Source organism: Anas acuta, chromosome 4 (assembly GCF_963932015.1).
Source record: "Anas acuta chromosome 4, bAnaAcu1.1, whole genome shotgun sequence".
Classification (NCBI taxonomy): Eukaryota; Metazoa; Chordata; class Aves; order Anseriformes; family Anatidae; genus Anas; species Anas acuta.
The window spans coordinates 7,740,006-7,761,214 of NC_088982.1; the positions used below are offsets into that span (position 1 = coordinate 7,740,006).

The 21,209-nt window shown below is 40.3% G+C and overlaps 1 protein-coding gene across 3 annotated transcripts; it reads left to right on the forward strand.

Moving 5' to 3' along the window:
- The first annotated feature begins 1,238 nt into the window (after positions 1 to 1,238).
- On the forward strand, positions 1,239 to 20,641 carry TACC3 (transforming acidic coiled-coil containing protein 3). Of its 3 annotated transcripts, XM_068679674.1 has the most exons (16): positions 1,239 to 1,394; positions 4,843 to 5,023; positions 5,171 to 5,316; positions 7,724 to 8,767; positions 9,941 to 10,037; positions 10,490 to 10,682; positions 11,372 to 11,424; positions 12,276 to 12,409; positions 12,498 to 12,609; positions 13,323 to 13,475; positions 16,665 to 16,741; positions 16,822 to 16,865; positions 17,769 to 17,929; positions 18,734 to 18,840; positions 19,051 to 19,171; positions 20,466 to 20,641. In XM_068679674.1, the coding sequence occupies exons 2-16, from the start codon at positions 4,844 to 4,846 to the stop codon at positions 20,532 to 20,534; spliced, it is 2,691 nt and encodes an 896-aa protein (XP_068535775.1). In that variant the 5' UTR covers positions 1,239 to 1,394; position 4,843; the 3' UTR covers positions 20,535 to 20,641. The 3 variants fall into 3 exon arrangements, with proteins under 3 accessions (XP_068535775.1, XP_068535777.1, XP_068535776.1); XM_068679676.1 differs by lacking the exons at positions 1,239 to 1,394; positions 4,843 to 5,023; positions 5,171 to 5,316 and adding an exon at positions 6,585 to 6,729; XM_068679675.1 differs by lacking the exons at positions 1,239 to 1,394; positions 4,843 to 5,023; positions 5,171 to 5,316 and adding an exon at positions 6,736 to 7,004.
- Positions 20,642 to 21,209: the final 568 nt, after the last annotated feature.

A 21,209-nucleotide genomic window follows, 5' to 3' on the forward strand; every position in this document is an offset into this window, starting at 1 on the left:
GCAGCCCCCACAATGTGAAATCTTATGCTGGCAGATGGTTGCCGTGTTACTGATGTTGTTGGGGATCAGGAATTCACGGTTGTTTAGTGATTCTTGAATAAGATTGCTGCATCGATACAACTAAGCTTGGATTGGGAACATCTTATTTCATCCTAAAAGACAGTGTTGTTACAAAATTGTTTTAACAATCATTTCATTGTTGCTAATGACTCAGCTGCAAGATCTGTTTTAATTCCTGGGCTGGGCTATGAAGATTAATAAAAATAAGCTTGTGAAGCTTTTTTTTTTTTTTTTTTTTTTTTAAGAGGAATGTTGAAACAGAATAACTGAGATGTTGTGGAAGTTATTGTGCCGGAGGGAGGAGGAAGGAGAGGCAAAATACTCTCAGAGCTATGTGGGACAGTTGTGCAAAAGTCCTGAAGGTCCATGTGGATTTATTTATCAACACAGATTTCTCAACAGAACCAGAATTTAAAGGTGGATGTAAAACTTTTCCAACTTCTGAGCTGATCCTGCATTATTTTCTGCATCAGCAAATTTTTATTTATTTTAAAGGATCTTAATGGGGAAAAAAAGAAACATTTTATGAACTCAGCACAGGCGTGACTCTCAGGGGATGCTCTGGGTTTTTACTTCCAGAGACCTCTCAAAAAGTCAGCCCAGCCTGCTGTAGGCTCAGACCTGACTCCTCCAGTCTCCTGAGAGAGAATATTAGAGCCTATTCCTGTGATTTTTACCCTTTTTTGCTTCGTGTGGACATCAGGGTGTGTGTAGTTTGGACTGATGAGCACAGGCAGGCACCTGCCTGAGTCTGTAAATATCTCTATGGGTTTTCAGTGCTTTGCAGGCACCCTCTTAGCTCATTTCCTTCTGCTGCAAGAGGGTTTTGGCTATTAAAACGTTGGTTTTGTAAAATGTCACACCGAAAAGTGGAGTTATTTAGCACAGGATTTACGGACCCGAGTCTCTGCCCCCCAAATACACTTCAGTCCTGTGGGGGCCGATCTTGGGGTGCCAGTAACACCACAAATTTCTCCAGAATAACACTAAACACGGGGTTTTCTCCCCCCAGAACCAGCAGGTGCTTGGCCTAGCGGGAAGCGGGGCTGAGCCATAACAGAGCGCCGCAAACTACAATTCCCAGCATGCCTCTCGCGGCAACACCCCCTTCCGCGGCGCCCTATTGGCGCGCCGCCCCTCTATCCCCGCCCCACCTGGCAGCGCGCTTTTCCGATTGGCTAAAGCGTTGTAAATGCCGCTTCCCATTCGCCGGTTGGAGCCGCCGTTGAAATTTGAAATCCTGAGGCGGTGGCGGCTGTGGCGGAGGGGGGTTGGTGCCTGCCGGGTCCCGCTGGACGCGCTGAGGGGGCTCGGGCCCGGGTCGCTGCCGGCAGGTAAGGGCTGAGAGGGGCTGGGGGGGTTCCTTGGTGTGCTTTGGGGGGCGTTTGGGGGCCCCTTTGTGGTTTTTCGGGGGGTTGGGAGGGTTTTGTGGGGGTCTTGTGAGGGGGTCTGTGGGGTTGGGGCTCAGAGGCAGGGCTCAGGGGGCGACGAGGGGCCCGGGAAGGGCTTGGGGTCGTCCTTGGGTCTTGGGGACGGTGTAGGGGGTCTCTGGTAAAGGGGGGTGTGGGGGGGGAGGGGAGGGGGGCACGGGTTTGGCTCTGTGGGATTGGGGTCCCCAGGGGGCTTGGGGGGGGGGGGGGGCTCGGTCAACAGAGATACGCGTTTCTGGGTCGCTGAGGCCGCTTTTTGGTCCCCCCACGAAGAAGGGGGGGATGAAGGGGCTGGCTGCTGCCCCACAAGGCTGTTCTGAGCTGGGGCTGCTGCGAATTCTCCCTCAAACGGTTTGGGAGTCGGGTGGCCTCTGCGGTCAGAGGCAGGCCGCGGCTGTGAAGGAGGCTGTTAATGGGAAAAGTCATTGCTGGTGCTGGGCTGAGGTGTTTGTGGTAGAAATGAAAGACTTTTTGAGGAAAGTCCAAGCGAGCTGGGCCTGTTTAGCCTAGAGAAGAGGGTACTGAGAAGGGATCTCATCAATCTCTACAAATACCTGAGGGGGCCACGTGAAGAGGATGGGGCCAAACTCTTCTCAGTGGTGGCCAGTGATAGAACAGGGGTTAACAGGTGTAAATTGAACCACAGGAGGCTTCATTGCCATATGAGGGAGAGCTTCTGTATGGTTTGGATGACAGAGCACTGGAACGGGCTGCCCAGAGAGGTTGTGGAGTCTCCTTCTTTGGAGATGCTCAGAACCCGCCTGGATGTGGTCCTGTGCAGCATGCTTTATGTGATCCTGCTTGAGCAAGGGTGGACTAACGGTCTCTGAAGGTCCCTTCTAACCTCAACCATTCCGTGAAAAGACAGCTGTCAGCTCTGTGGGGAAACACAGCAGCACGTGCCTTGGGTCACTTAGTGATGTGTGAGCTGCAGTTAACACATGAAAAAACAGCCCAAAATACCAGGTGTGAATGTTGGTTGTAATGTGTTACTCCATCTGGGGTGAGTGCTCGGCATCGTAGCTGCTGGAGGGCATCAAAAGAATAAGTAAGTAGGAAAAAATTGCTTTTGCTTTGCATGTTCAGTGCAGGCATTTGAGACCACACTGGTGTATTGGGTGTTGTGCCCCTGTGACTGGTAGAAAATAACAGGTAGCTGCTAGGAAGCCCTCAATTTATAAATTGTATTCACTTGGTGTCACCAGACTTATGTTCTCAAATACAGAATGGAAGACTGCTGCTTGTACATAGATAAATATTCTTCAGAAACATGAAGCAGTTTCATTTTGGGATCTTTGAGTGGCCATAGTGGGGGAAAACTTGTCTTTCACAACCCCTGCTTGCATGAATTGGCTACTGATCACCTCAAACAACGATGTCATTTTTTTTACTTAAATTCTGCATTTATTTAAAATATTTGACTTCTAGATTTAATATCTAAAAGTCTGGACAAAAATACGCACATGTATATGGGGTCAATTTGTTAGCCATTTTAGTGATCTGAATCTGGTGCATGTGTAGCTGAATAACAAGCCTGAAGTCTCCAGGTGAGCATCCCATGCTTGTGGAGCTTGTTTTAAAAGTGCTGCCAACTTCATCACATCTTAGGCTTTGTTTCTAAACTAATTGATTGCACAAAATACCTAAAGATTTGTTGATCTGTTGTCCCAATTTTAGCTTGCACTAAAGTGTTTTATTTCAAGTTCTACAGGTTAATGTAAAAAATATTTTATGTGTAAAATAACTTGGGCTGAAGTATGAGTGTGATGAAAGCTAAAGAAGGAACGAAGAAATAGCAAATAGAGGTGTACTTGGCATTGCTTCCATATCTGTTGTTTGCATTCTATTGCTGATTAACACCCTGCTGTTGTCAGTCTCTCAGACAAAGCAGCTGAGCTCACTGGAGAGTAGGAAGCAGACTTTCCCTTAAGGATTATTGTAAGAGTGGGGAGATGAATATTCAAATTTCCATATTTAAGTCTCTGCATACAAGGGCAATGAGATTGAAAATGTGACAAAGCTTTCAGTGTGAGTGTGCTTGTTACCTCTTTACGAAAATTAAAATGATCATTTGGAGTCTCCCTCTGCTAATTTTGTTGACTGCATGATGGAGGATGGAAAAAGAAGCTGATGGTCAGCTGTTTGTTCAAATCAAGCTTTTGAGACAACTTGGAATGGTTATCCAGTGCAGAAAGCCAACGTCTCTGCTTGATGATCCTGGTTATCTTGCATAAGTGCTGTCTGATGCCTTCTAATTTCAATTCTTATGAAAGAAATCACTTTGTCAGGGGCCTGGCAGATAGCTGTGCTTCTCAAGAGCTGAGCTATCCTTGGTGGACAATGGTTATGCCTAGATCTTGCTTAAAATGCCTCTTGTGCTCTGGTCCTTTTTGGTTGTTTCTGTTTGCTCAGTAGCACCACTGAGCATTGTTGCTTTAATGTTTAAAAACAGAGGAGACTCCAATGGGAATTAGAAGTAGACTGAGTTCAAGTACATAGAACATGTTGGCTTGCCTGGGATACTTGAAGTGTTCTTTTTGTATTTCTAACTTATTTTCATCTTTGATCTTAGATGTTGTAGAAATTTTAGTTTCAAGTCTTTCACATTTGAAATATTAGGAAAATTAGACAAGCCTGTATGGTCTAGTGAAGCTTTGTGCATGTCTCAAAAGCAATATTTCATAAATATCTATTTATTACTTTTTTTTTTTTAGATTTACATACTAGTAATGTCTATACAACAAAGGATTCTTAAGTATATGTGCTTCACAAAAGCAGCATGTGTTCAGACAGTGCTGGAAAAAGCTGAATAATTGTATTCAGGACTCTGATCCTAAACACACCCTAACTAAACACATTTGTGTTTTGCTGATATACAATGTAGAAATGAGACCATGTGAATAAAATAGAGGAATGATTGTCATCTGCCCCTTGCAAAAGCTGTAATTTTGCTTAGCTGGATGCCCTATTACAAGAGACGTGACTGCATGTCACTGCTGGTTTTAAGGGGCTGAGAATGAAGAAACTTGCAAATGATAGAGCTCCTTCTAAAGTATGGGCAGCTTAATTAGTAGGGTAGTATGTTAACTGGGAAGCATAATATTAGCAATTAACTGCCTAGACCACTAGCAAAAGCAGAGGGGCTGGACAAATGCTGCATTTAGATGCTTTCATAGTCTCGAGGTACCTTTTCATGTCAGGATTTTGAATGCTTTTAAGGCTGCTTTTGAAGCTTTTTTTTTTTTTTTTTTGCTAGCCAGTATCAGGCTTCCAACTTCAGTTATCTGAAAGTGCATCTGGCTGACCACACCCTCTCATTCATGCAGTGATGTTGTATGTGTTGATATCCTAGAATGAGTCTGCAGATTTTAAATGCAGAAAATGGAGAAAATGGAGAAAACATCAGTGATGATCTAACAGCGGAAGACTGTGGCTTTTGCTTCGCACCGCCGGAACCTACAGGGAGACCTTCCATTCTGCGCCTGTCCCAGAAAGAAAACTTGCCACCAAAAAGTGTGGCAAAAGCTATGAAGGTAGAGTTTTGCTTTCATATTGGTTCTGTTCTTCTTCCTCCTATGATCTACACTACTAAATGTGTATGCTGTTTGGAGCTTGAAGATGTTCTGGTGTTCATGTTCTTTTTTTCCTTCCCTCTGCTCACCCCTGTCCCTTTCTTAAAGGTGACCTTTCAAACTCCTCTAAGAGATCCTCAAACTCGAAAAATCTTGAGTCCTACCATGACGGACAAACTTGAGTCTACTTTCACACTTGATGATTGCAGTGAAGCCTTTCAGGATGATCTTTTATCTGCACCCGTCAGTATTGAGTAAGTAGAGTATTCACTGCTAGCAGCATTAGCGATGGGGGACATCTGCAAGCTAATTTTCCCCTTTTTAAACCTGTATATTTAAACTGTAATATAATATTTTGTAACGAGATGGAAACAGCAAAAATTAATGCTGACTTGATACACAAACTTCTTTCAAAGATAACTGTTACTGCTTTTAAGAAAGCCTTCTCGTGGTTTGTAATATTGAATATTGAACTAGATTTTTAATTCCTTTAGTAACTGATTTCCTACAGATGACTATAATAAGATATATTTCTTAGTGTATATACTAGTAAGCATAAATAATTTAAGAGAAAAGCACTTTAGGCAGAGAATGTGAAACTGCTTCCTACGGTAAGGTTTTCATGCGAGGCTATGACTATTCTGAAGTTAATCAAGCCTTAAAACTTCATCTTTATGTTAGGTACTGCTTTATCTCTTTAGGCTTTCTCCTTAGGATATGTTTTCTGGAGGGTTAGCTTGAATTGCCACCTTGAGCCAGTGAGTGTTAAGATTAAAGGAAATCTAATAACACAGGGAATATCATGTCAATTCCAAGTAAAAACAGTCTAGCAGCCTGGGTTTTAAGGAGCCTGGTGGCACCTGTCTAGAGAAGAGCACAAGGTCTGCAGTGTTACAGTTTAGGGTTTTGTAACCTCTCCTTTACTACAAGTGTTGTTATAATGGTATAATGATAAAATATCTAAATAGGCAAGCCTCAATGCATATTTTTCTTACTGAATTTTTTCAGCTCCTTGTTAAACTTCTGCAAATATCTGGTGTCTACAGTGCCCAGTGACAAGAAGTCTCAGATCTTAACTTTTGTCTTCTGTGAGGAAGTATATCCTTTTGTCTTCAGCTACCCTATAGTATTCATTTGATCCCAATTCTTGTGTTTGGGACAGGGAGAAGGGAGAAAGATTGAATGCTTACATGTTCATTAAACATTTAGGTTTGCTTCAGCTGTTAATTTGTATGTAAACTCCAGTTCAGAAAAGTACATCTGAACAAACCACCTCAATTTTTAAGTAACTTAATTGTGTTTATGCCTCAAACTTATTGCTTAAATGAAGATTTGGTACATACATGGCTCAGTTCAGTTAAAAAGGCTAGCACCAAACTGGCTTTAGTTAGGGGGATGAGTGTGTGTCAAGATACCACTTTGGCTGTGCATATCTTTTCTACATTTAAAATATAAGAATCTGCTTGCAGCAAACAAGCTAAAGGAGTGGGTCTTGCTGAAAGAGGTCACTTTTGACTAGTTTCTGAATAAATTAAGCAAAGTTTCAAGCAGGTGTCTTGCTCTGGGCTGGCATTTATTAGGTTAAGCACTGAAGGAGAATGGGAGGGGCCTGAGCAGTTGAACAAGTCTGGGGCTGAACTATCGCAGGGAAGAGGCACTCCAACCCGGTGAGAAGAACTTCCTGAACTCTATCTCCTGCCTTTGCTTTCAGGCTTATCAAAGTGCTATTTTTACTGACAGGCTTTTAATCATGTCCTGCTCTACAGCAGATATGAATGGCACATAGAAATAGCTGCTTTGAGCAGGGACAAAACAATGGGAGGAAATCCTGTTTCAGGAAGTAATGGCTTAACTCCCTGTAGTCTGAGGCAAAGCCTCAGAAGTTAAGTCAAGTTTGGGGAACTAACGTGGAGAGCAATGACTTGTAGACTACCCACCAGTAGTGAGTACATAAACTCATTCTTTAACCTGTTTCTTCTGCTGGAGAGTCTTATGTTTTATGTACTGGAGAAGTATTTGCTTGTATACTGCTTTGCTCTTCAGCTCTTGTGTTGTATTGAGTTCAGAGTGCCTGAAATGTAGGTTCTGTTTTGACATATAGGCCTGTGCAGATGATATCCTGGTGGATACTTGCACTGGGGGGAGGGGGGGAAATCTGTTGGTGACCAGACAGAGCATTGACTAGAATGGGAGAACCTGAATCATAATTTAGTTTAGTCTGTCTTGTGACTCGGTCATGACTCATGGATGAAATTACACAAAAATGCACAACTTGTTGTGCCTTTCCTCAGACTCCTTGTTGTTAATAACTTCCTAAACAACGTGTATTTCACACTGCTTAGTGACAGGGAAATGTCTGTAAGGTCATCAGAGGTGACTGGCATAAGGCAGCTGTGTGTAGAACTGGTGGCTTAAGAATACTGAGTACCTTCAAAGATTGATTTTTCATGTAGCTTGTGTGTGCTAGCTCATGATTTCAGACTACTTAGGTAGCATCTGGATTTTTGCTTTTAGGGTATTCTTTTGCTATCAGCTGCTCGCATTATACCACCAATTTTTATTATCTGAAGAAAGCTACTTAAGCAAATAGCATTTCACATCATATTTAAAGAGATCTAAAAAATGGCTATATCATGTGTGATTTGACCTTTTTTAATGCAGCACGAGTCTTCAAAAGGCTGAAGCTGAAGCAAGTAATACAGAGATAAATACGCAAATGCCAGAGAAAGTCAGTGCTGCTCCTTTCCCAGATGATGAGATGCCAGTGAAGAGCCGAGGTTCCTACAATATTGATTTTGATAACTTAAATGACATCAATCCCTTTCAGAGTTCAATGCAGCTTCAGAACTCTCCTGGAAATCTGCAAAAATCTCCTGTAAGAGTATCTAGCTGCTCTGGGAAAACTTCTGAAAAAAGTAGTAATTCTCTTCCACTGGATAGTACAGCTTCTTCACCTATAGCAAGTACTGAGCACCCAAGTGAAGAGGAGAATACTCTTTTTGCTGGAAAAGAATCTGTTTTGACAGAGTTGGAGTCTAACAAACCCAAACTGTCCCCAAAACAAGCTATCAGTGACTCTGTGCAGGAGTCAACTTCCACAGAAGTAAACCAAGCTGGTAAATCTGGCAATCTGGGTCCTAGTAGCTCTGATGTAACTGATTCTTCTAAAACTGGGGAATCAAAGCTTCAGAATGTTTCAGTAGCAGAAAAAGCTTCTGCAGAAGAGTTGAAGCCTCTGGAAGAACCTGCTGTCTCTAAAAGGGAACCCTCAGAAAAGCCTGGTGTCCCCAAAGCCGGACCAGTAAAACTGGAATTTGACTTTGATAATACCAGTGCTAGAAAACCACCGCCGAAGAAACTAGGTAAAAGGCCTGGTATTAAACCACCTTCCAAAAAAATTCCGACTACCAAAACAAAGCCAGAGAATACTGAAGTGCAAAATAAAAGTAATGTGGAAGATGAAATTCCTGTTCCAAAAGCATCTTATAAATTTGACTGGGACAAACTTGATGATCCAAACTTCAATCCCTTTGGAGGAGGCTCTAAAATTTCCACCTCACCCAAGTGCTCTGAACCTAGCTTTCAGAAAGCTGAACTGCAGGAGGAGCTGGATCACACCTCACCAAGCAAGGAACCTCTTCCAGTGGAGCAGGATAACAGACCAATTACTGGTGAAATTCTTGAGAAAAAAGAACCCAGAAGCCCGTAAGTAAATCTGTATAACTGAAAGTAGAAGGGCCTTGAACTCATGTGAGGAAAAAGTAGTTAGATGGTATCTATCTAATAATAATTAGGCTCCTACACCTCCTTGACTTTCTTCCTCCAAGGCTGGCTTGCTTATATTGCACATGGTAACCTTTAACACAACATGTTGCAGCAGCTAAGATTTCATTGGAGAAACCATGGCTAGCTCTTGGCAAAAGGTATCTTTAAATTTGGAGGAAGGGAAGGGGGCAGACTTACATGGGAAGAGCATTAATGCCTTGGTCAAGTAGCTCTTTACCTACTCCAAGATTAAAGTGAAGTGTGAAATATCAGGTAACTACTATCTTTCAGTAAACAGGTAAGTAGGCAGTGTTGCATATCAGGTACTACATGGAAGAACTAGGCAGTTCTGTTCTATACTTAGTGTCTTGGCTGAACTCAGAGGTGCTGTTTCTGCCTTGCATTTTCTTGGTATCTGAATGCTGTCTCCCATAAAAATGCTGGTCATGAAAGTTCTATTTTTTTGGCACCAGAAGAAGCAAGCTTCTCCTACTTGGGAATGGGAGATGACGTGTTGCCTTTTCTTGGAAGTGTAACTATTAAAATGTCAGCATTACAATAGGCAGCCAGGAACAAACCTGAAGGAGACTGCCAGGAGATGCTGATTTAACAGAAATGTTTGCTCTCCCAGTGTACTGTAATCAGCTACTATTTACCAAAGGGGAAAGTTATGCTGTCAGCATTAACTGAAGTATTGGACCTCTCTAATGAAGTTCTATGGCTTACACCAAGAATCACAGTGTTATTTTGGTGGAAAGAGCAGCCTGCTTGTAATTCTGCTCTTAATTGAACAAAAGCCTATCTTTAGTTTAAAAATGTTGGGCTGCTCAAATGGAAATGAGAAGGGTGTTGAGTGAACAGGAACAAGTAATACTGTTGTGATTTTTCTGCTTCCCACATAGCACTGCTTCTGGTGGAGGTAGAGCTTTGTCATTTAAGTTGTGACCAGGCAAGACAGAGAATTTACATCCTCATCTTCCTTGAAGCTTCCTGTACTTTGCAGTAGAAGCGCTCAAATAAGCTTATTTATTCAGTGCTTCAGTATATCTCATAGATAAAATTCAGAACTGTCTGTGACTGGGATTTTGACTTCTCCCTCTTCTTCCCACCAAGGGAGATTGGCAAACAGAATGTGGTAGAAGACAAGCCAAGAATGCAAGAAACGCCAGGAGTTCAAGGAGAAGCTGAACTTCCAGAAGCACCGGCAATGGTAAGGTATAGAAAAGATAGCCAGCTTTTACCAAGTTGTTCCTTGGAACAAAGTTCTTTGCAACTTAACCTTGTCAGACCCATGTTTGATAATTTATCCAAGAAATAGTTTTTTTTTTTTTTATGAAGCTTCAGCAGTTCTAGAGTAAATGAAAACTGTGTCGACTTGTCTTTTGAAGGTAACATCAGAGACAGACAATTGGTGCCTTGGTATGTGGTATCATTTTTGATCAGAAGTTGCATACGAGGACAAACACAAGGGTGTGGATTCTTAAAAAGTGACTCCTGTACTTAGTGTTGGTACTGTTTAGTGTCCCAGTCTGAATTACTGAGGCTTATTATCCTGGTTGCACAGCTAATTTGTGCCAAACCAATTTGATTATTATTGTGACTTTCATATTGCATTTAAATTGTTGTTTTAAACAATAAAAAGGATTGTTTTTTTCTTTTCAGGAGAAGCAAATAAACCCATCTAAAGTGTCTCCAGCTAATACCCCATCTCAAGATAATTTAGTTTCTGCTGACAGTGGGAAAAGGTCAATGTCTGCAGAAGAAACTAAACCTAGCTCACACAAAACTGAAATAACAGCAGATGAGCAGACAGCAAGCACTGAAGCTGAAGAGTTCTTCAGACCATCAGCAGAAGGTAAGGATACTCCTTCACAGTAAAATGGAAAGATATTGTTATAGTAACTTCTGTGCATATATTTCTCTTCAGTTTTAGGACTAATTTTAGCTTTTATCTTCTATTTCCTTCTTCTGGAAGGATTGTTGGGGGGGAAAAAAAGCCCAACACAATAACTAGCAGGGTGGGAAATGTACCTGAGCTTACTTCTAACTTTTTCTGTATTAATAGGTTAAGCTAAATTGAAATAGCTGGCTATCAGCCATCAGCTGCCTGTGAAGATGAAACTTGGGCTTGTGTAGAAATAATTTATTTGGGGCTTCAGTGGCAGCTTTTCTTTTTTTAAGAAGAAAACCTCTGCCCTTAAAATCACTTCTGGTATTAAGGGGTTTCTAAAGGGAGAACACTGGAGCTATACAACTACCTGTAATTGTGAGTCTTGAGGGTAACTGCAAGCCCTCAGCACTGCTTGAATAGTTGCTGCTTATTGCTATATTGGATGGTCATTCATCCATTTTAGAACCCTTTGCCTGATTTTCATTTTATTTCTTTTTGAGATAAAAGTACAATATCTTTTAGTAGATGGAAAATGAGCTCGTGAGATAGGAGCACAAACTTATTGACCGTATACACCAGCATAGCTATAGATGCTTCACTGTGAGATAGCAATGAAGATGCAATATTATCATATCATATCACTTCTTTTCCAGTTCTAGGAATGGGCAATGAAATAGACTATCTGGAGCAGTTTGGAACTTCATCAGTAAGTATTGTATTGAAATGCTTTGTTTGCCTCCCTGGCTGGGTGAAAAGGAAGCCATCAAGCCTTAAATGTTTTTGTGAAGTAACTTGACTTTGAACTTGCTTACAGAAATGCAGGTTTATTTCATAGGAATGTGTCTATAAGGCATGGTGAGGAGGAGGGAATGAGGTTATAAACAATTCTGCAAAGAATCAGGTGTCCTATGCTTCCGGTTTGCAGAGTTTGCCATTTTTCTTACAGTGGTGAAGTTCAGATGGATGACATTTCCCCTCTCTGCCAAAATGGCAAGAACAGCATGCTTTGAAAGTGCAGGATCATTGTTTTGAAAAGATTTTTTAAGCCCTTCCGTTTCATGGGCTGTTTCAGGAAATGTTTCAGGAAATCTGACTCTGAATTGGCTATGTCATGTTTCAATCAGTTCAGCTCAGTTGTTTTTTTTCTCCCGCTTTGGGCTGGAGTGGGAGTGGCTTTGAGTATAGAGTGAATATACTGAAATTAAACTTGTTTTTTAGTCATACTGTGTTTGTCCTTATTTTTATGTGAGCAAAAACAAAAGACAAGACTGCGCATTCAGTTTACAGTACCATCTTTTAGTGTCTTTGCTGGTTTTGAATAGTTAGTAAAAGTTTGTCCTTTTGGCTCTATCTGTGAGCAGAGGACTGTTCACTTGATGTTACATAAGGACTTCAGAACTCGGTGCCCACAAGCTTATGTATTTTTCTCCTGAGAACAATACTCTGGCCACAGAAGAATAGGCTCACCCTCTTTCCAGAGGGTTATTTGTGTGGGGGTTTGCGTGTGTGTTATTCTGTGAAGCAGCAAATCTACCAGTTTATGCCTCTTCCCCTCAGTTCAAAGAGTCTGCTTTGAGGAAACAATCTCTGTATTTGAAGTTTGACCCTCTGCTGAGAGACAGTCCAAGAAAACCAATTTTTGGCACTTTTGAGACAAGTACAAGTATCATGGCTGTTCCACCACAGTATGGGTAGGTACTGATTTAATCTAGACTATAGTATGTGGTGGTGTAAGGAAAGGCAGCACTGGAATATTATGTTGTGTTTGTTTGTTTTTAGCCCTGTTTCTGATCTAAGCAAACTGCTTGAGGAAGCTGAAAAGCCTGCAGTGAGTCTTCAAAATGAAGAGAAACCAAAAGGACTAGATCTTCTAGGAACATTTACAACTTCTGTAAGGATGTCTGGAGTGATACTGGGTTTAATGTCTTTATTTTGGGGAAGCGATCAGCCAGAATCTGGAGTTAAGACTTACACAGCTTTTAAAGATTGCAGAATATTTGAGGCTTATCTTAATTGTTGTCCTAGAAAGGTTGGTTAACTACTCATATCAAAGCTGAACTTTTGGATGGACTTAATTTTCTTGTATTACAAATCTTTTTTGTGGAAACTGATGGCATTGCACATGGTCCAGGAGAATTTGAACTGTTTTTAAAAACTGCTTTAATCAAGCAATCTTTTTTCATACAGCTGAAGCCACAAAAATAAGACAAACTTCTATTTTAATTGCAGTGCTGAGATGAAAAGCACTTTTGATTAAACTTGATGCCATACAGTGTAAGCTTCAGAGCAATGAACACCCTTATATGAACAGATCTGCACATAGTAACTCATCCTGAAAAGGTGTTCTATTTACTCATAGGGAATAGTGTGGTGTCATAACCATCAGAAACACAGCAGATAATTGGAGGATAGCACTCTGTTACACCTCAGATACCGATGTAGCTTTATAAAATACCTACAAGATAAGAAAGCCATGGTAATTAAGTTATGGAGGTAGTTAGGGGGGCTTCTTATTGGGATATATTCATTTACACTGATCTATCAACAGTTAAATATTGCATAAAAAATTCAGAATCACTTAACTCAGCTTTTATCTCCTCACAGGACACAGATTCCTTAATCCCAGACTCTTTCACTAGTGACATTTCTCCACTCAATTCTGCTGCTTCCACAGATGCTGCGGTGGATGCTATTATAGATGTACTAAAATATAGCCAAAAAGACATGGATGCAGCTGTTGAACTGGTTAAAAGAGAGGTATGGTGACACTTGACTCTGCATAGCCTTGAAAATCATTTTTGTTTAGATTCTGTTGTAGAGTTCCACGCTTGGCAATTCTATCAGTCATACATGACATAAACATCTCATCCCCAAAAGCTTGTTGTGTTCTTGATAGGAACAATAGGAGTAGAACTCTGAAGAGCTGGTATCTAAGGAAATACGTCAAACTTAACTTTTAGTTGGGTTCTGCCTTAGAACCGATCCATATTAAAAAGCATTCTTGATCAGATCTGGGGCTTGATACCAGTTACCAAAATATTTTTTAAACTACCCAGGAAATACCTATTCTTACCAGTGGGAAGGAGTGGCTGTGTTTTATATAACTATTCCAGTAAAGCAAGATAAATCTGTAATGTCAATTCAGTGTGGCGATAACTTTTTTTTTTGTGGAATAGGAAGGCATGTCAGTATGTCCAGCAACTAAAATAAGTGCTGGGAGATCCAGAGCTCCCTCTGGACTAACATTAGTTGGGAGGGGAAGAAAGAGTCAATGGGATTTTAAACATTGACTCACAGAGTGGCTGAGGTTGGAAGGGCCCTCTGGAGGCTGTGTGGTCTGACCCCTGCTAAGGCAGGGCCACCCAGAGCAGGTGGCCCAGGACTACGTCCAGGTGGCTTTTGAAGCCCTCCAAGGAGGGGAGCTCGGGAGCTCCACAACCTCTCCAGGCAACCTGCATGGTAAAAAAAAAAAGTTTCCTGATGTTCGGGGGGAACCTTTCGTGTTCTAGTTTCTGCCTGTTACCTCTTGTCCTGTCACTGGGCACTGCTAAAAAGAGCCTGGCTCAGTCTTCTTTGCACCTTTCCTTCAGATATTTACAGACATGGATGAAATCCCCCTGAACTCCTTTTTCCGTGCTGAACAGTCTCAGCTCTCCTCGTAGGATAGGTGCTCCAGACCTTTCACTATCTTGGTGGACCTCTGGACTCTTTCCAGTGCTGGGGGACCCAGAACTAGACCCAGCACTCCAGGTGCAGCCTCACCAGTGCTGAATTAGAGAAGGATTGCGAGAGGAAGGATTGCCTCTCTTTCCCTGCTGATGCTTTGCCTCATGCATCCAAGAATAGTTAGCCTTCTTAAGAGCAAGGGCATGTTGCTGGTTCGTGTTCAAATTGGTGTCCACCAGGATTCCTAGATCCTTTTCTGCAAAGCTGCCTTCTAGTTGGGTACCTCCCAGCATGTGTTTGTGCCATTTGTTCCTCCTGAGGTGCAGGACTTCGTACGTCACTAGTGTGTTGAGGACCTTCTGGATGACAGCATGACCCTCTGGTGAATGGGTCCCTTTTGCCTCATCTGTGAATTCATTGAGGGTGCGCTCAACCCCAGTTATCCAGATTGTTAATGAAAATGGTAAACAGGACTGGACCAAGGGACCAAGTATTGATGCCTGAGGTACTTCCCTCATGATTTTCTGTAACTAAATCACTACAGAAATTGCTTTTGAAATCCCACCTTCTCCCTGATGCCGAAAGAATAGCGTATTCACTCACTTTAAAAAATCTGGATACTTAAAAAATTATAGCTTTTGGATTATGTGAATTCATGAATACTGAATATTGTAAGAGCAGGACTGAAGCACCAGTTCTCATAAAGCTAGTTTTCACTTCAAAAATAACTTCAGAAGAAAAGAGCATTCTAAATTCTAAGTGAACAATATCACAACCAGTAAATGCCCTTAGTGAAGGTGTAAAGCAGCAATAGGCTGCAGGTCATTTCTTTTCTTTCCCTTTTATACTCTAAAAATACTACCTTTTCTGGGAGTAACTTTTACCCAGTATGTTGTCTAACACATGAAATGGGTGGCTCTGGCAGGGGTCAGCTCTTAGTGCGCTGATCTGAAACAAAGAAGTTATAAGCTTTGCTCCCTGTTCTTCTAATATTTTGAACATAATTCTTTGAAGTGAGATGTTAGAGCACCATTTTAAACATGGAGAAATAGTTGCAGCAAGGCAGGTGTGACTGTTATACCAGCTATTTGGGCTCTTAAAAATGGATAGAAGTGCTCGGGTTTCCTGTATTAACCTGAAAGCAAGATGGATCGAATTTAAGATTTTTTTGTGAAACACCTCAAGCTGAGATGAGAAGGAGGGAAAATGTATTTTCCTCCTGAGCAAATATAACGTTTCATGAAAGCATGCTTTCTTGTCTGCTGAACCATTTCAGATGAGTTTGCTAATGAAAGCTATCTCAACATGCTTCTGCTGTTTTAACACTTATTTCTAGCTTAACTATTATTGATGCCTTCTGCAAGCATACCTCTTGAGTTGAAATGTTCAGATTCTCCTTATGTTATATTCTTTTTCACTCCTGACTCACTTCCTGCCATCTGAAATACTGCAGTACACTTAAAATGCATTTACTCTTAAAACTGCTTAAACAAACAAAAAACAGTATACTGCAATGTATCATGCAACTTTGAGAGGAAGACAGCAATAATTAAGTGCACTTACCTTTTTCTGTTCAAATTTCACAGCTGTTTTTGGGCCTTGTTCGATGTTCAAGGCCTCCCACACTGTGCAGTCAACTTATCAACATTATGGCTATTAATAGAAATTCCAGGACAAAACTGAATTCATGGGGTTTGCACAAACTATTTAGTATTAAGCAGTAAAAGCACTCTTTGCTGTTACTGTGAGCTCTGCTTTAATTAAACTGATGTGAAATAGTTCTATTTATTTTTAAGATGACTGAGGTGTCTTAAATTTGGAAACATGTTAGGGAGGGAATTGAGTATTGAATAAAGATGACTCCAAACATCAAATTAATCTTGACCAGCGTAGTCTTTCAGTATTTACTGTCTGTCTTGTGTTATGATCAGTAGATGTGTGACTGACTTTTTATGATTTGTAAATAAAAAGGGAATATATGTCACCTGAGAGCATTACTGGCCAATGAGCTATGTGTAGGATGGATAAGAGCAGGCAAGTGGTGGACTTGCCAGCTGAGAGAATTTGGTAACACTGGGAATTGTGCAGTTTGAGTTCTAGTTTTCACGTACATCTTACTTGACTCAAATTTGTAAATAAATGTTTCACTTTGAACCTGTTAGGCAGTTAGAGTTTGAAATGGGGAAAATTAAGTATAACTAAGCTATCCTTTGGACCATTCCAAGTATCAAATCTTGTATCACTTCATGTGAAAGAGACATGTTTACTTTTCCCTGAAAGGTTCAAGAGAAAGAGTTGGAGACTCTCGAATGGAAAAAGAAGTATGAAAAGCTTCATATGGAATACAAGGAAATGGGGTAAGTATCTCTTCTATGCCAGCTTATTTACTGCAGCTGCTTCTTCCATCTCATAGTCTAACTTTCTTTTCTTTTTATAGAAAAATAGTTGCTGAGTTTGAAGGTACAATAACCCAAATGATGGGTAAGTTCTGAATTTGCATTTGAAATTATTCTGGGGGCTGTGTTTAGCCTAAGGTTGCCAATTGAACTGTTTCACTTCTGATGTCATTAATGTTTCAAGTGCTTTGAGGGTGAATAAGGTTTCAGACAAGGTACTTAGAGGGTAGCATTTCAATGAATATTCATATAGACATGGCTGTGTGTTGATTTAGTAGACAATAATGACATTGGGAGGCAAGCATGAGCACGTCTAACATCCTCTGACACTCCAGTGGACTGTGAACTACCAGTTTATTAAAACTGGCAGATCCAGATGTCTGCAGCTTGCTTAACGGTTTATTATCTGGCCTTAATTAAGCGATGGGATGTCAGTAGGGGATCTTGCTGGACTGATCTGCCCTCTTCTTCCATCAAGTTTGTCTTCCTAACATTGAAGCACATTAAGTTCTTGTTACATAGGTACGTTGTTCTAGCTGAGAAGTGAATTAGCCAAATCTGTGCCTTGCTTAAACGTAGTTCTTTAAGGAAACTGAAGAGCATGCTAGTTTTTTTTGTATGTATGCTTTTTTTAAAAAGTAAGCCTGTGGGAAATGTAGCTCAGGTGTGCTAGCAAGAAGTTGTCCTGGAAAGGTTTGCCAGGCTAGTTTGTCTTGTTATCCCAGTCTTCTCCAGTTACTCGACTATTGTGATAATCACAATCTTTAATAGCCTTGGGGTTAGTACAAGAGAACATGTAGCAAACTAAGAGAATACTACTACTTTACTAAAAGTAAAGACACAGCCTCCTTTTTGGAAGAGACATTATGCTATGAAAACATCTTTTCATAGTGTTATCTGGTGGGTTACTTGTCTGTATTATGGATCTAGCTTTATACTAATTCAATAACTATCATTAATGTAACCCTGTTACCTCCAATTTCTTTAGAGGATGCTCAGAAGCAAAAGGAGCTTTCAAAGAAAGAAATGCAGAGGATGGCGGAAGAGAAGCAACAAGTTATTTCAGATCTGAATTCTATGGAGAAATCTTTTTCTGAACTCTTTAAGAGATTTGAAAAACAGAAAGAAGTGCTGGAGGGTTACCATAAAGTAAGATGCTATAATGCAAATAATACTCTTCCAAGATAAATAAGACTTCCTTTCCTCTTAGAGAAGATCATAAGTTATGCATTTCTAGAGCAGCCATTAATTCTCTAGTAGAGGCACAGCCTGTAAAACAAGTCTGCTTTAAAGATTTAAAAATGTTCATTATATTTAGTGGCTGGCTTAAAGTATGATAATGATCTTTCTGTTAGAAGCCAAAGGCTTTTCAAACAAAAATGAGCTTTTTCTTATTGTATGTATATTGGTTTTTCTGTTAATTATGAGGAACAAATCTATTGTAGCAACTTGTTGCATAAGGACAGCTTGTTTTCCCCTACGTAGCATTGAATGGGTACTGAAGAGGATTTTCTATTACAAGTCAAAATGATATATTTACTGAATGTTCTCTAGCTTAAACTGGTGAAGTCAAACATACTCAGACTAGAAGAATGAAGCTAATGATGATCATAAGCTATGGTTTCTTATACAAAATGCTTAGACTTATTCAGCAGAAACCTATGCAGGACTTCATCTTGCATTCTTTCCATCTCTCTGCCCTGCTTTCCAAAGCCCTTTCCTTAGCACAGAGTTAAAGCATCACCTGGAGACAGTGATTTGCCAAAGTCAGGAGTTGGAATTAGTAGGGAGACTTGGCGCTTATTTCATAGCTTGTGTTACTTGGCAATTTTTCCTCTTACTCTGATTGGTAAATACTGTCACTTTGGTGTAGTTAAGTTGCTGACTTGTGCAAAGTCTTTCCATTTTACCTACTAGTACATAAAAAGCCAACTAAACTTCTTCCTGGGGCAGAATGAAGAGGCTTTGAAAAAATATGCTGAAGAATACCTGGCTAGAATTAAGAGAGAGGAACAGAGATATCAGGCACTAAAGGCACATGCTGAAGAAAAGCTGCATCAGTAAGTACCATGCCAAGAAGCCAAGTACTAAGAGTGAAATATGCAGTTTTCCCAAGTTGCTGTTAAATGGGGTTTGCTTATGCCAAAACCTGGCTTAAAGTAGTGATTTTGAGGGGTTGATCTTCAAAGAATGAGAATCTAGTGTGATTCTATGAACAGTCATACTGCTGTTTGAAGGTGATAGAAACATCCATTTTGCTTCAATTCCAGAGCAAATGAGGAAATTGCCCAAGTACGAAGCAAAGCTAAATCGGAGACTGCAGCGCTCCAAGCCAGCCTCCGCAAAGAACAAATGAGGATCCAGTCTTTAGAGAGGAGCCTTGAACAAAAGGTTAGTCAAAATGCTGTGACTGAGTCTTTTTAATCTATTGCCTTAGACAAGCTGAAGAAATACCTTGCACCACTACTAGAAATAGTCCTAATAACTGCTGTTTTAGATGACTGCTGTCCAGGTAGGTGTTGGGAAATAAGTACTGAAATTGAATCTTGACATAATTGATGTGTGCCTTATCTGTATATAGATTTTTTTTTTTGAGCAAGAGGGCTTGTTCCCATAGATGGGTCACAGAAATGACCAATCGAGGCTGCTGTCTCAGGGTGCTCTCTAAGCTACTGAAGGAGTTAGTGTTTTGAAACTTAAACACATCCAAGAGCAGAATCTGGAAATGATCTTGAATAACTGCCTGATTCAGCTTGTTTGTAGACACATGATTTGTAAGCCATTACCACTAGTCAAGCTGTTTTGTATTGGCTGAACTCTTTCAATATTGTTCAGGCCCTTAATCTTTATGAAGCACTGCGATCAAATATACTTCATGGATGAAGTCTTGAAATGCTTTGTACAGCCACATCAGTCTCCTTTGTTAGAACAAATAAATAGAAATATTTCTGAGGGTTGAAACATATTGCTGGAAGTGCATGCTCTTAGTTCTACTGCATCATGGTTGTACTTTTGCCAATGCTGAAGACTCAAAAACAGATAATTCTGATGCATTCCTGCTGTTAAGAAAAAATATCCTGTATTTATGTCTTCACGGTGATGGCTAAGGTTTGAATAAATGAGGAAACAGTAGGCCTATAACTAGAAAGATGAAATGAGTCATTTAGCACAGAAGTATTTTTTTTCCTGTTTCAGATTTGATTTTTCTTGTATTTTATGTTAGGAACTCTTATTAAAATGGTTTAACCACTCAAGCAATTAACACAAGCTGGAAACTACTACCACATGTCGGTAAAAGTACCGAAGCATCATGCCATGGAGATGTCTGTCTTGTGAAGTTTAAAATCCAAACCATTGTTATCATCTTGAATTTCGGTATACCTAACAAAATGACCTTGAGTCTGAAAAGTCTAAGTTTACCAAAATTTTTAGAAACAAATTGATCTATGGAAATCTGTTGAAGTAGAGGAACTATAGCTAATTCTGCTTCACTTCCTGGGGATCTTACGGGGATCTACATGAGATCTACAAAGTAGATTGTCCCTTTGGAGTAAATTTCTGTAAGTCACTAGCATATAAACGGGCTTTCTATTCCATGTTGGGAAATGTGGCTTATTGTGACTCAGCTTGCTACCTGTAGCATACCTTACATGTACCCGTAACTCTTCTTTTTTTTCTTTAACAGACTAAAGAAAACGATGAACTAACAAAAATCTGTGATGACTTGATTTTGAAGATGGAAAAAAATGCATAGCTTAATTGTTCTTGTAAATATTTCTAGTTTTTCTGACTTCCTGTCCCATGTGTTCATTCAGTCTTTTAATTATGTATTGGGGGAAAAAATAAAACTTCTGATTTGCACTCCTCTTGTATATTATTATCTCTTGTTGGAAATGTCAGTTTACTGATATGTTTATAAATACTGAAGTTCAATTTTCTCTTCTGGTATGTATCAATATATTGCCTACTTTCACATATGTCAGTGGAAGGAAAAACTAATCGTCTTACCCTCAGTCTCTTCCCTGTGTGAGAACACCAAGATTCTGTGATATCCTGGCTGCTGATGAAGGTCAGCATTAAGGACATGTCTATCTTGCGCTTCCTGCTGTGTCATTTCAGTCAAAACTTTATGAAGTTAGAGGATTGTAGTTTTAAGCAGACTAGGTGTCACATCCTGTCAATGGTGACTTATGTTCCTTCTTTATAAGAGACAGTTGTGAATCTTGAGAAGACTTGATAGCTGTTTGCAGTAAACCAGGCCAATTACTGACCTTGAAAGTGAATACTGAGCAGAATATTGTATAGGAGTGTTTTGTACTTTATTTCCAAGCAGGGCGTGGCGGTGGGGGGAAGAAGGTTTGGGATATTTTTTTCACTTAGTGATGTAAAAAAAACCTCAGAACTTCAGCTTTTCTTTATTAAAAGAAAA

Bases quoted from the DNA above. Each gene is read 5' to 3' on its own strand.
- TACC3 (XM_068679674.1), top strand. From the start codon at position 4,844: ATGAGTCTGCAGATTTTAAATGCAGAAAATGGAGAAAATGGAGAAAAC. The intron at 12,610-13,322 runs GTAAGGATGTCT...ATCTCCTCACAG, and splicing joins TAGGAACATTTACAACTTCT to GACACAGATTCCTTAATCCC. The intron at 16,742-16,821 runs GTAAGTATCTCT...TTCTTTTTATAG, and splicing joins ATGGAATACAAGGAAATGGG to AAAAATAGTTGCTGAGTTTG.